At 39.7% G+C, this 13726-nt stretch overlaps 2 protein-coding genes across 4 annotated transcripts in view; one reads left to right on the plus strand and one right to left on the minus strand.

Moving 5' to 3' along the window:
- The window catches only part of fancc (FA complementation group C), a 53028-nt gene extending 44877 nt beyond the window's left edge, over positions 1-8151 (plus strand). The window contains exon 16 of the mRNA XM_056772744.1: positions 8021-8151. The gene's annotated coding sequence lies outside the window, so the exon portion shown is untranslated. The remainder of the gene's footprint in view (positions 1-8020) is intronic.
- aopep (aminopeptidase O (putative)) overlaps positions 1-13726 on the minus strand; it is a 66773-nt gene that overhangs the window by 8596 nt on the left and 44451 nt on the right. For all 3 annotated transcript variants that reach the window (XM_056772740.1, XM_056772742.1, XM_056772741.1), the window contains exon 13: positions 4965-5081. In XM_056772740.1, coding sequence (XP_056628718.1) covers positions 4965-5081 — 117 coding nt within the window. The remainder of the gene's footprint in view (positions 1-4964; positions 5082-13726) is intronic.

Below are 13726 nucleotides of genomic sequence, written 5' to 3' on the forward strand. Positions count from 1 at the left end.
GAGAGAGAGAGAGAGAGAGAGAGGGCGAGAGAGACGCTGGCAGGCACACTGCAGCTGTCCTGCCTCAGGGGTCTCCCCAGGAATGTAGCTCAACTCTGATCCCCTCCACAGCTGCCGGGTCTATACGGAGCATAGAGAAGGGCACGCCTACAAACCGACACATGTAATTTTAATTACAACATCACAAACCTGTAGCCGTGCACGCACAACAGCATTTTCTAACCGTCACGTGCACGTGCTTATATACAAGAATGTGCCTTCTGAAGGAAGCTTAGCCAGGTTGGACACATGGTGGGCATTATGCGCACGCTGAGATTGATATAAAGACTAAAGCACATGGGCTTCCTGATGAAATAAATGGCAGGACCGTAGAGGCTCCATCATAACCAGAAATAATCGGGTCATTTATCACCAGTGATTCAATATTTCAGAATATGTCAGGAGCTCTAACCCACTAATGTCGTAATGCTCAGGGTGTGTCACGCTGCCCTCCGTGCTGCACATGTGGACTATTAGCTTGTGGAGAATTGGCAGTTTATTTAGTTTAATTACGGTGCTTTTGAAGTAATTTGGTTTACATTTTGATGTTGTTTTAATAATCATTTTATGCCGTGTTTACAAACTCGCACGGTTTGATGAATGATGAGCTTTTTACTCTCTTTCATCTGCGGTAGTTTGCTCAATTATGTTCTCTTAACTCCAAGTGTTAAAACTGTAATCTTATCCTACTCTGGCCACCATTGACTTCCATTGTTTTGACACATTTCTCAAAATATCTTCTTTTGTGTTTTACAAGAGAACGAGCCGTATAAAGATTTTGAATGATATGAGGGTGAATAAATAATGACAACATTTTCACTTTTGGGTGAACGATCCCTTTTATATGCATTTTTAAAAATAAAATCACAACGAAACCTGGTACTTATTGCAATTCATTCATCAACTATTGTTCGGTTTCCTCTACAGAGGCCAATAAAAGACTTGTTGCAATGACTGGGTGTCAACATCAGGCATCTCATTCATCAGCCCATATTACGACTTAAGTTTTTGTCCTGTATACGGCTTTAGGAACACATTTTACAACCTCTCACTTTCTGGCTGATGGTCCGTGTGAACTTTGTGGCCGAGCTTTGAGGATAGCTGTGATATAATACGTTCTGTGTGCCTGTCCGACAGATGGTACACACGCACGAGTCCTCACATGAAACCGCATACCACATCACGTAGCCCTTATGCTTTGCCTGTACTTGCACGACATACGCAGAATACACAACGTGCCAAGGAGTGAAAGAAAGAAGTGCTCTTCTCACCTGACTGGCATACCTAATCTTACCGGAATCCAGTCCAGATACTCTTCAAACACCCCTAAACTCATACGCAGGGTTGTGAAGTGACTTATTGTGCAAGGGAATCTGAGCTGTTCTTATTAATTAAACCTTTTCTGTCCCCTTAAATTCACCTTTCAGTTAGTACAGAAGTTATCATTTTAGAGATGCTTTCTGGTGTTATTCCTGTTTAATTTTAATTTGTGTGAACAATCTTAAAGCGGCCCTTACACGGGGTTCCTGCCAATCTCATATTAATCTTACGTACCTATAGAGTAGTATTGCATACGTCGTATCTTCAAAGAGAATTGGGTTTGCTCACATTTATAAAAGAGAGATACAGCTTTACGATTACTTCCAAAATCATATGTGCGGGGGGAGGGGTAGGCTGAACTTAACACACTGTCAACACAACACAGACATCACTTTCACTCACTGCATGAAGTTCATGTCCGGCATCTTTTAGCGCAGGCACGGCTCCATATATCAGTTTCAAACGATCTCCAAATCCAGCGTTATATCCACCGTTTATATAACATTCATCACCCAAATGCAGTGAACAAACAAACACCTGAACTTCGCGAACGTATGCTCTCTCTCTCCTACTAACTAAGTGAAAAGTTACGTCTGCGCAGCTCCTTCTCCTGCTCTGGAAATGCCGGGTGCTTTTCCGGGAGAATTGTTCAATACGGGACTAAGAAAAATTGTTACAATAGTTTTATATGTTCAAAAAAACTGGGGGAGTGTATCGTTTTTTGAGAAGTTGTCCATGTTAAGCATGAGAAGACAGCACGTTTAACATTGTAAAGAAGTCAGAATGCATGACATGTCGTTGCAGCACCCCTTTAAAATGCCAAGAAGAAGTCTGAGACGACTAGTTTAATTCAAGTAGCTATTCAGAAAGTTGCCAGATTTATTACTTAGAGGTTGCTTTTTCGTAGCTCAGGAGTTCTTGGTGGTTTCATTTAACAAAAATAAAAAAAATGGGAAAATTGTTCAAATACATTTAATGGAGAAGAATTAATGTTGATTGTAGAGGTAGAATACGGTTAAATTTGAAGAGAATTTTTTTAATTCATAATACACATTTTTTCATTGCAGATCTTTGTTTGATCAGTTTTTTGCATATTTCAGATCTCTTCTAAATCACTCATAAAGATATTTGTTTGTTGGAAAGAATATCTGAGATGCTTGAAACTTAAAGTACACAAAAGTTTCTATTTGCTCTCTATTTAATTTCATCAATCTCAGTTTAATTGAGATATTAAAGACATTTGGAGTTGTGGATGGTTGCTATGGTGTTGATATTCAGTTGCTAGGGATCCCTGGTTGGTTGCAAGGACATCGGTGGTCAGACTAGCCACCTTTACAGTCTCTATTACTGTGTCCTTAGATATGGACCCTTCTTCAAATTTAAGATTTTTCCACCCATTTTGAAATCCGCCAGACGAAAATGACTAGTCTAATCGCACAGAAAAATAATGGCACAGCACACCTCTCGTCGTCAAGCCACGTGAATTGAGGCATGATTGATGTCCATAGCTTAAGTAGTGCTGAACGAATTGTGCTCCACAGTTTATTTCTTAAGGTCAGGGGTTTGTACAAATCCGACATCTCGAGCATGAGCAATACTAATAGTGATGCTTGCCTTAGCAAGCACCAGCAATTATGAAATATCCATAGAAAAGCCGTGATTCATTTTTTGTGTGCGAACAACACCCAGTCAGGACCCGGGCAGACAAAGCGGCGCCAACCACACCTCTTTTTTTATTGTGCCCTTAAAGCAATGTTCACGCAGAGCTAATAATTACGCATGGCTAATAAGGATCAGCTTCTATTTTAAAACATGAAAATTAGGTGTCAGCGTCAACATCTAAGAGAAAAAAAAAGAACGCTAAATGGCCACTTCACTTCAGGGGGGTAAAAACGGCTCGCAGGGATGAGAAGTAATTCTGTCTGGAAGAAAAGATGACCGTCGGGGCCTGGGAGCAGAAGTGGGGAGAAAAGCAAGCGAGAGCGGTAGGATGGAGGGAGGAGCTTGTGGTAGTAATAACCTGATTTATTTTTAGAGGGCTCTTTGTTTTTCCTGGAAAGTCTTGACGAATACCTCCCTTTGGGCCCCGGTTTGAAACGAACTGTGGTAGTCTGGGTCTTACTGTGGTCACCGTTCCGTATTATCTTTCATCTTCCATCCTGCCAAATAGTGCTTCATTTCAAAAGAACGTTGTTTTAGGTCGCTGCCGCCCTGCCAAATTTTGCTCCCTAACAGAAGCTGGCCTCCTCTGAATTAAATAAGAATCACAAAGTGGCCTAATTGGCTGCTGGGACAGTAATTGAACCAGGAGGTGAATACCACAGAGGTTAGTGTTCGGTTAAAGACGGTTCTCAAAGTAAGAGTCTTAAGGATGAAAACGTTCTTTATAATCAGATATCGTCTCTTGCTCTCTCTTGTGATAGGGCCAGGTAAGATGACGGTTCGTGGAATTTAAGGAGACATGATATTTTCGAAACCTCTCTATCTAGAACAAAATGATGAGATTACTTAAAATAAATGCAACCAAGTTATTGACTGGGGTAAAAAAGTAAATGTCAGTGGTATCAGTGTTACAGTATAAACATACGAGAGCAACAAAATGATAAGAATGAAGGATTGGGTTTTTATTTATTTAGCTGTTGCTAGAGATTTGACAAATGATTTCAGCCAATATTTGGATAGGCGGAGGAGGAAACAGCCAACAAAAGAAGGTCATAAAAACACTTTTTTTCTGGACATTTATCGCAATCGTGGAAACAATCAATTACGAAGATGCCATTCCTACTCAACGGCTCTATACAGTATGGACTTTTTCTGTGCAATGTCAGCAAATGAGTTATGTGCAAAAATAATGATTGTTTTCACTGAACGAAAGTCTGCCATTGGGTGGCAAACAGATAGTACTGTCCTAAGAGACACCGTGGCTGGGTCGGGCGTTTTTATAGTCACAAATAGCGTTCTTATGCTTGTCACTGCATATTAGGCTAGGCTAAAGGCTAATTTACACTGATCCAACAAACGCATTTGTTGGCTCATTGTGAATAAGAGTTTAGAATGTTGGTGTTCGTCGAGGTTTGCTGGTGTTTGATATATCAGTGTAGTTAATCTTAAAAGAAGATATTTTAAATACTACATTTATCACCTTTAAGAAATGAGTCAGTCTTCTGAACTACAACCACACTAATACAGTAAAAAAGTACAACACAATTTCAGCAATTCGCAACTATTTTACGAGACGGCTAACTTGCGTGAATTCATACAATATATTTTGTACGCCTTGATACGGTTTGCTTTTGGGTCAGTGATTGTAAGGTTTAGGGGTGAGGTTAGGGGCGGGCATCAGTATTGCTTTTCTCCAATAATCGTACGTTTTTGTATACGATTCACATCATAGACATTCATACGAATTAGCCGCCCACTAAAATATTTGCAAATTCCATGAAATCAGGCTGAATATTATAACAGCATCAAAGCTATAAACTGTTGCCTGTTTCCTAACTGATTTAACTAAAGATTCAACATACGTGGTGACACCTCAAAACAGGAGACAAATATAGGCCTATGCAAATAGTTTTGTGCTGTAAATATATAGGAGTGTTGTTTACCTCAGCATCTCGGGCCTGTAGATCATACGCGGTATGGAGATGCCTTAGGCAGGAAAGGCTCAGCTTTGGTTCTTCCAAAAGAAACTCCAAAAGCAGGACCAACTGTTCTGGATTCAACTGAAACAGAACAAACACAAAAAAACTATTAAGACACCATGTATTAAATAGAAGTGATTTTACTTTCAAGGTTATCACATAAAAAATATATTTTTTCCTTTTCCTAAATACATGTACAAATACTACTGTATTGCTAAAAAGTGAATATTTGCTGTACTTGAAATATGCAAAAAGAAACAATATTTTTGTTGGAAATTTGGTAGAGATATTGTTAGTAGTTCACAGAATAAAACCAAAATAATCTTTTACCTAAACATACGTAATAATAGTACATACATACATAATTGCATACATAAGTTCATAATAGTAACATACAAAAGTAGTAAATTCAGAAAAACTGAAAACGGTCTTTGAAATGGTCTCTTAATTTTTCTGCGGTTGTATAACTTCATTGTATATAATCTGGATGGAATTCACTATTTTGATTGTTAATTGCGGCAGACAATAAATGCTGAGTTTTGTAAATAAGTAGCATTCTGTGATAAGTCCAATTTGCATACAGAAGTGGTGTGTTTGCGACGACAAATACTGTATGACAAGGACTTAAGCTATTTCAGCGTATTTACTGCCTGTTTAAACTGGATTGCACATGCCCAGTGAATACGTTTGGCGCCACAGGTGTTGATGAAGGGTTTCACCAGTTGACACTATACTTTTTACAAGTCTGAAGTCATAATCATAACCATAATAAAAGAGGCGATCCCACGCAATCTGCCAAAATAAGACAGACTTTAAGGAAAGGCTCCGGATGCCTTTAAAAATGACATTCACAAAAGGGTAAATCAATCCTCAATGCATCAGCACTCTCTTTGAAGAGTATCAGAGAGCCGAGCAGGACTAGAGAAGCACATATTGAGTAAAAACTCAATGGTAAATACATTTGGCGAGTGGAAATAACATATAGCCATATTACCCCTCCCTCCCATTAAATGTAGCTCTGATAATCTTTAGAATAAGAGGAAAATCGCATTTCGCGAAAAAGCAAAGTCTGCATAATGGTTTACAGAGTACAGACAGCTAATGGAGGGAAGCAACGCTTTGGGAATTAAGCTTTGGAAGATGCTTTAATGCCTTAGTCTCATTTTGCAGTATGGAAATCAGGCCTAAACCAATTATTGCATGAAATGGTTACTATATTTACAAGGGATTGTGTTTTTTTTTTCTTAACTTGCTTTACTCTTGTCTTCACCCATCGTTTAGTTATTAAAATCTCACATTCCAAGTGAGAAGAATGAAAGACAAGCAAGTCGTAACAATCTTCAACAGGTCGACATGAGAAGCCTCATGTGCCGTGCGTTGCCATGAGATTATCAAAAAATTGTCCTGGCCTTTGAAAGAAACGCATGAGTCATCCTCATAATGCATTCGGGCAAATATTCATAAAGGCACAAAGTGAGTCAGAGGGAAATTGTTAAGAATACAGCTGAGCTGAGATGTAAGAATACAGTACTGTACATTTTTGTGTCCCATTCAGGTTTTAAAATCATTAGAAATACAAATTTGAATTATTACTACTGTCTAACATTAAAATAACCTATTATTAAAAAGTATCACCGGTAGTAACTTTTTCCAAACTTGCTAGCCTTTGCCGAGTGATTTAATTTGGGCTAAATTTGCAACACTACCACTTATTCAAGCATACTATATTCAATTTATTTATTCTACACATTCTAAAAATACTATAGAAATTGAACCTAATAGGAAAATAAAATGTAATACTCGCCGATATTCAATTTGTCCACAGATGGCTGATTATTCAGAGTGCTATCTGCCGATACCGTTAGATTGGTGGTTAACTCGGATGAACTTAATTCTAAAGGTTAAATTAATATTTCTTAATTTCTGAATGTTATTAACTAATATAACGACTATTAATATTGAACATCAAATTGGTGATGTTTCTAAATACTGGATATATGCAGATCACAAAATCATTGCAATTCCCTGTCCTCTTTGATTGACAGGATATACCGTAGGTCTGGGCGATATATATTGCGATTCACACTTAATATACATGTCTAAATCGATTCTGAAATCACTTTTTATGCACAGCTATTCTGCGGATCTTTGATCAGTAGTAAGTACTGCTCAATCTAAAATCACTACGAGATCGAGTCGTTTATAGCGTGCATTTGAAAAATTCAATATAAATGTACTTTATTTTATGAAAGTACCTGAAAGGTTTGAAGAACAGTGATAGAATATCACCATTTCCTGGAACTGTGGCTGCATCCGAAATCGCCTACTTCCATACTATATAGTAGGCGAAAATGAGTATGAGTCATGAATAGTATATGTGCGAAATCCCAGTATCCAAAAAACAGTAGGCGAGAAATACCAGGATGGTCACCTACTTCCGCCGAGATACGTGTGTGTTATGTGGATCGAATAGACACTTATCTTTCCAATGATGCCACGGGAGCTGAGCAACGGTTCAATTTCAAAATTAAATCAATTAAATATAGCGGAAAACTTTAAGACTGATGTCATATTTAATGTAAGTGCCAATAAATACATTTCTCGCGACTAAATTATGTTTTTATCAACGTTCACGTTTAGGTTGTTGTGAATATTGTTGTTAATTGCCGTGTGTGTAAATAGTTCTTCTTCTGTCTCCCATATTCGAAGTTTATGCGCGAGAGCGCCCTTTGGCTTTCAGAATATATCGCCCAGCCCTAATATATCGTCCCTGATACTCCTCTGTTTTTAAACTATCCGATAGCAGATAGCTTGAAAGATAGCTTTTATCAACCAATACCGATTATCGGCCAATATATCGGTGCATCTGTTATATTTACTCTATTATCTGAAGGTTAAACACCATATTTCATTTATCATTTCTTTGCACCCTTTATGCAAAGTGGCTTAAATTAGATGGTAAATGTGTATGGATAAAGACCAAACTGAAAGTTCTCTCCTGTTGCTCACATCTCAAACAGGGCCAGATAGAGAGAGAGGGAACTGGCAAGACTGATGTGTCTGGTGAAGGAGACAGGAAAAGAGGAATGGTAAAGAGAGCGTGAGATAAGTAGACAGAGAGAGAGAGAGAGAGCTGGCAGAAAGACTGATGTGGTAGGAGATGGGTGGTGGCAGGCCTGCTATTATTACTCCATTATCACATCAGGATCTGTAGAGCACTGATGCACATTCTCCTCCCTTGTGTGCCACTTCCCTTTCTCTCTCCGGCCAAGCCCAGCACAAACACACATACATAAATTAACTACACACACGCCGCTGCTTAGCCTGAACATTTCTCCCACTGTTTGAAATAAATAATACTTAAAAATGCCTCATAATGAAATAAGCCACAATCTCTTTCATGAGCATTTTCAAATCACTACTTGCAGATGCAACATTATCAACAAGTTGATCTGTTGAAATATCCTTCCCTAAAATGGTTAGGAAATTTAGGGCTGCATCCCGCCTAACCAAACTCACTACTATATTTGTCTACATTACTGAAAGAAGGAACTATTTCACTCTTGACTGCCCTGTGGCCGTTCAAGGCCTTCAGAGAATCAAAACTCGGGACAAAATAACCACGTCAAATAAAACCAAAATTATAGTAATTTGACCGTGAGAAACCCAATAAACTCGCCCACCTTTGAAGAATAAGCGGCAAGGGGCAACCGTTTTCCTCTCTCACATCCACTGTGAAGGTTTAATGCGGTGGAAAGAAAAGTTCTCACTTTCGCCTGATAAGAGGGTGCAGCGCCTCCGTCTGTTATATCATTAAGGGCGCATTCACAGGCCCACCCAAGATCATCGCATCCACCGCCTTTGAAAGCTGAGAGGAATTTAAAGTCATAAAAAACCAAGGGGAGAGGAAAACCCTCCTCCACACTCAATTTGCCTCGAGGAATGTCCAATTGTTTCAGAACGGCAACAAAAACTTTTCCACGCGGGGGAACAATCGAGCCTGCTGTGCCTAGCTCCGCTCGCCTTGTCAAAAACAGGACAAAAAAATAAAGCGATGTGATCGGCTATCTGGGGGAAACACCCTCTCACAATACATCACTTGGTAAAAAGCAGAACGGGGTTTTCCATCAATGGTTGCCATCCAGTGCACGGACCCAAAGAAAGGTCAACAGAAGATTTGGATGTCAAGTACTGTAGATAAAGGTTCAAGAGTGTTATATTTGGTAATGTCAGGTGTCTCTGGACCGACAGATCATGAGGCAAGGGTGTGCATCTCAACTGCGAAAACAAACTCAAGCATACACACAGACTGAGCAAAATAAAGTGGATTAACTATTTCTTTATCACACGTGCCTCTATGAGAAGTACGTGTTTCCAGTCACCTGTAAGACTCCCTCCACATGCACTCGGGACGAGCGCGTGTTTGGTTTTCCTCTGACCTTTTTACATTTCTCCCCACTTGAAAGACTCTTTTCATGCCGTGTCCATTAAAGCCATGGAAAAGTCAGTAGCACACAAATAAACAGAACGAGGAAAAACGATGTACTTTTAAATCAAGCTCGATGACTTGAGGAAAGCTTTCCTTTGCCCCGTTTCGATCTACTCTGTTGTAGAGTATTCCGCCACTTCTAAAAGATTATCCTTAATAACGCACTTCGTCGTCTCCAAAAACCCCATCCAAGTAAGTGAAAAAACAACATTCAGACTGTGTGCGCGGAGGAGAGAGAGAGAGTTTTTCACTTCGCCAACAGTCTCAATCTCCTAGAGGGGAAGAAAATAGCAAGAGGACGGTGTGGTGGGTAAAGAACAGTGACTCATAGGTGCTGAGATTATCTTTCTGTTTGTGGAAAGTGAAAGACACACAGACACACCCTGTCACCGCTATTCCTCCACGAGCTACAGGCAAGGCAATGCTCGCATCTACGGCTGCTTTCTCATGCCTTTAAAGCGACAGTTCGCCTGAAATATCCCAAATATTCTGTTATCCTGTACACAGTAATGTCATTGCAAACCCATACTGTTTCACTTACTTTCATTTTTGGGACTAAATCTCTCTTTTGTTGAAATCATTTCCAGTATAGTTAGTAGAAAAGATTTTTTATATAATAAATAGGGACTGGTGCTGTCATAATCACGATGACAGAAAGTACCATAAAAGCGGTCTATATTCTTCTGAAGTTCTGAATCTTGAAAGCTTGAAAATGACATAGAATATCAACCAAAACATTTTTTGTACATTGTGTTTCACAGTAGACATGCATAAAGTTTGGACAGACATTAGAATTAATAAAATAAATTGTTTAGGTGATTTTGTTGACATCACCATAGAAAGAGGAAGCTAAAGGAACTATTACTTTACTAGTGTTTTGTTTCAAAAACCCAAGCGGGGATCTTATGGCAGTCTGTGCGTTCCTGTACACGGGAAATTCCCGTCATGTGGGACACAATTAGAGTAACAATGTTCAGACATGAGGTTTGAGGACTGCATGACAGGTTGGAGAAAAAAAATAAAAATCACACAGGAAACCAGTGACATGTTCCACAAACACCGGAAGAAAAGGCCAAATGTTTCATAACCTTCTGTTCTCTAAATCTGTGCATTTTCAATGTCTGAAAAATGTCTAAAATAAATTATTATCTACAGGTGCTTCACTCTATTAGTACCGACATGAAATTCATTATAACCATAGTGTCAACCATGGACATGGAGACGTGTATTTTTAGGTGCTGTGACCCATCCCTAATTCTTTTTGTCTGATTTTCTGTGCACTTCCTTTGCTTGGTGTCACAATTGAAATATGTTTCACTTCTCATGCTGTTATTTTTTCGTTTGTTAATAAATTATCAAGCACATCTTATAGTTCTCACTACGAAACGCATGCTTTAAAACTGTGGAAAGTGCTCCTGCTCTCCTCCGGGGCCCCTGCATCCTGCCATTGTTAATGTGTTTCCATAGTAACGGTAAGAATATTAAATTAGGAACCTGAGACTAAAAGTTCGATACATATTCAAGAGACACTTACAAAATGACAAAACATTTGACTGAACATCTGGTCTTATGGGCCCCAAATGTCATGGATCACAGAGATGTGGCACCCGTCGGCAGAAGTTGTGGTTTAACGTTGGCTTCAAGGACCCCGGTTCTGGTCTCATTAAAAACTCAAAGACGTTTTGTGCTCAGAGGACACAAGTGCACTTATAAAAGGACAAAGCAACGCAATGAGTTCAAAAAGTACAGTCAAATGGGTGCGTAAAAACTTGGAGACAGTCTGGTGTGCCGACGCGATTGACCGCAAGAGGAGTTCTCAAAAGATTTGCTTTCATCTGCCACCGTCAAGCGAAAACCTTGGAAACAGAGATCGTCTCTGTGAAACCTCACGCCTTGTTGCCCTCAAAGCCCTGTGGAGGGTCCTGTGTGTCAGAATGCACGCCATTCACTCGCTGTTATTCTTGCACAAGCGTCTGTGCCTAAGTGGCATTATTAAAACACCAAGTGTGATTTCTGTGGCAGTTTTACTACTGCTGGGCTTTTTATGCTGTCTGACCACAGCCTCGTAAAAACACACTACGGCATTGACGGTGGCGCAACACCCCGCCCGGAATACTCGGGTTACTTTTGCCTTGTCTCTTGTTTTCCCTCCTTTTCTCTCCCTTATTATCTTTATCGAGCCTTTTTTCCCACCGGCAAAGTATGCCTCGAGGCGGACTTTCAATAGGGTCGAAGCCCAAGAGCAGATCTCAGGATATCTGCGCTATCGGTGGACGTTGAATGATGACACATGACACGCGGCGGTGAACTCGCGTTGGCTCTGTAGTTCAGGTCATATAAGCCTCTCGGTTTCGGTGGCATCGGGGTTCTCTCGTCGCCACGGGGAAGGCGAGACTTTTGTGAATTATAGATCATGTGAGGGAGGGTCTGCCCTTTAAATCCACAGCGCTGACTGTAATAGGAGCGATAGTTTAACAGCTCTCAAACCTAATTTTGTCATGGACAAATTATTATATTATCACGATATTTATTGCTGTTTTCAGGAAATAAATCATTCAAATGAATCTTTAATTTTGAGGCAGAGAGAGAGCGTGTAGCCATAGTGGCTCTTAAAGTAAAATGATTGCCAAGTTATTTACTATATTATCACATGTGTAGAATGAACACAATATCAATGATCATGGTTTTAATATCGCGGTTATTGTCAATACAGGTATATTGTGACAACCAAAGCAATCCGAGCTTTTAACACTCAGAACAGTACCTTCAATGTTTTGGAGGTTCCTGCTTTTTAATGGAGAGAAATAATAAAACGGAGACGGGAAATGAATGTGGGAACTAGATCGAGATATATTGTGCATAAGGACGCCATATTTCATTTTAAATCAATGAAACAAAACTGAGCGACAGGGGTACAGTCCATCCAAAAGGTTGTACTGTGTTTAGGGCATTGGTTACATACAATTTTCACAATGTTTTCACCTATTTAAAATGGTTCAGAAAAGTAATTTTCTGCTTTGACTATATGAACAATATCCAGACTCAAACCTCCATCACCTGTAAGAGCAGCACAGTATCGTAACCACAATTCCAACAGCAACCTCAATGTTAGCAAAGGACATTGGGTAAAAAGAACGATCAATAAACCCCCTTTTAGACGCTAGAGGTCCCCCGTCCTTGTTCAAGGCGCAGCTCAAGGTGATGCTCCTTGTACGGTTTAGGCAGTCTCTAGTCTCAGATGATGTTGTCTGTGGGCTGGGCCCTCACAAGAGAAAGGAGTACAGAGAGATCCATACCTGTGAATAATCAAGCAGACCTCTCCAGACAGCAAGTCGATGAGACGTCACTTAGTGAAACCGATACGCCTGTTTTCACAACATTACCTCATGTGCTCTAAAAAGGCCTTGGCGGGAGAGGCTGCAGGGTTAATAGAGGGGAAAGGATCACGAGTAGAAAAATCCTACTTGAAGACTTCGGAGAACAAGTCAAATTGTTGTAGCATTATTGAATGGAATAGCATTCATTGGCTTCTTTCATTGGCTAAACACATAAAGAGTCCCTCCCCGAAATAATTTATGAGCTAGTGCTATATTGGGGTAGTTACACAAACAAAGCAAGCAATGTTTAATTCACGCCATACAATTGTTTTCTTGAACTTATTCACCATGTGCAATTTGGGATCAGTGAAAGTATTATAAAATTGGAAGTATTGGGAAAAACTCCCATGCCTGAAATACGTAGTGTGAAAACTATAGTAGCATAATCCATAGCAAAGCTGAGCTTGAAGTGTGTTTACTACACTACCTATCGAAATCTTATCGTAACCCGCATGTAGCCATCTACTGATATCATTCACCTGCTCAAACACACTTTTTTTACAGCAAGACCACCATCACTCTCAGAGCTGAATGTAGATTGGAGGTGTTGTGATCAGGAGGCCTCTATACAGCAGCTGAGAAAACATCTACTGCCTCTATGCACTTGAAAGATCTATTGTGTTAAACTACAGCTGTCCTAACAAGACAGGTTACATTGACCTCGACCCTTAAATATGGACAATAACCAGCAGCTCTCTTGATGGGTAACATGATACAGTTGTCTCTTCGATCTGTCATTTCAAAACCAAAACAAAGTGTCACTGGTCATGTATGATTTTTGACTCTAGTCAAATATCTTCACAGGTTACTGCTGTTATCAACCACACTAGCACTCACAAAACCTACTGTAGGAACGTGAA

The sequence above is a fragment of the Triplophysa dalaica genome, chromosome 18 (genome assembly GCF_015846415.1).
Source record: "Triplophysa dalaica isolate WHDGS20190420 chromosome 18, ASM1584641v1, whole genome shotgun sequence".
Taxonomy (NCBI): Eukaryota; Metazoa; Chordata; class Actinopteri; order Cypriniformes; family Nemacheilidae; genus Triplophysa; species Triplophysa dalaica.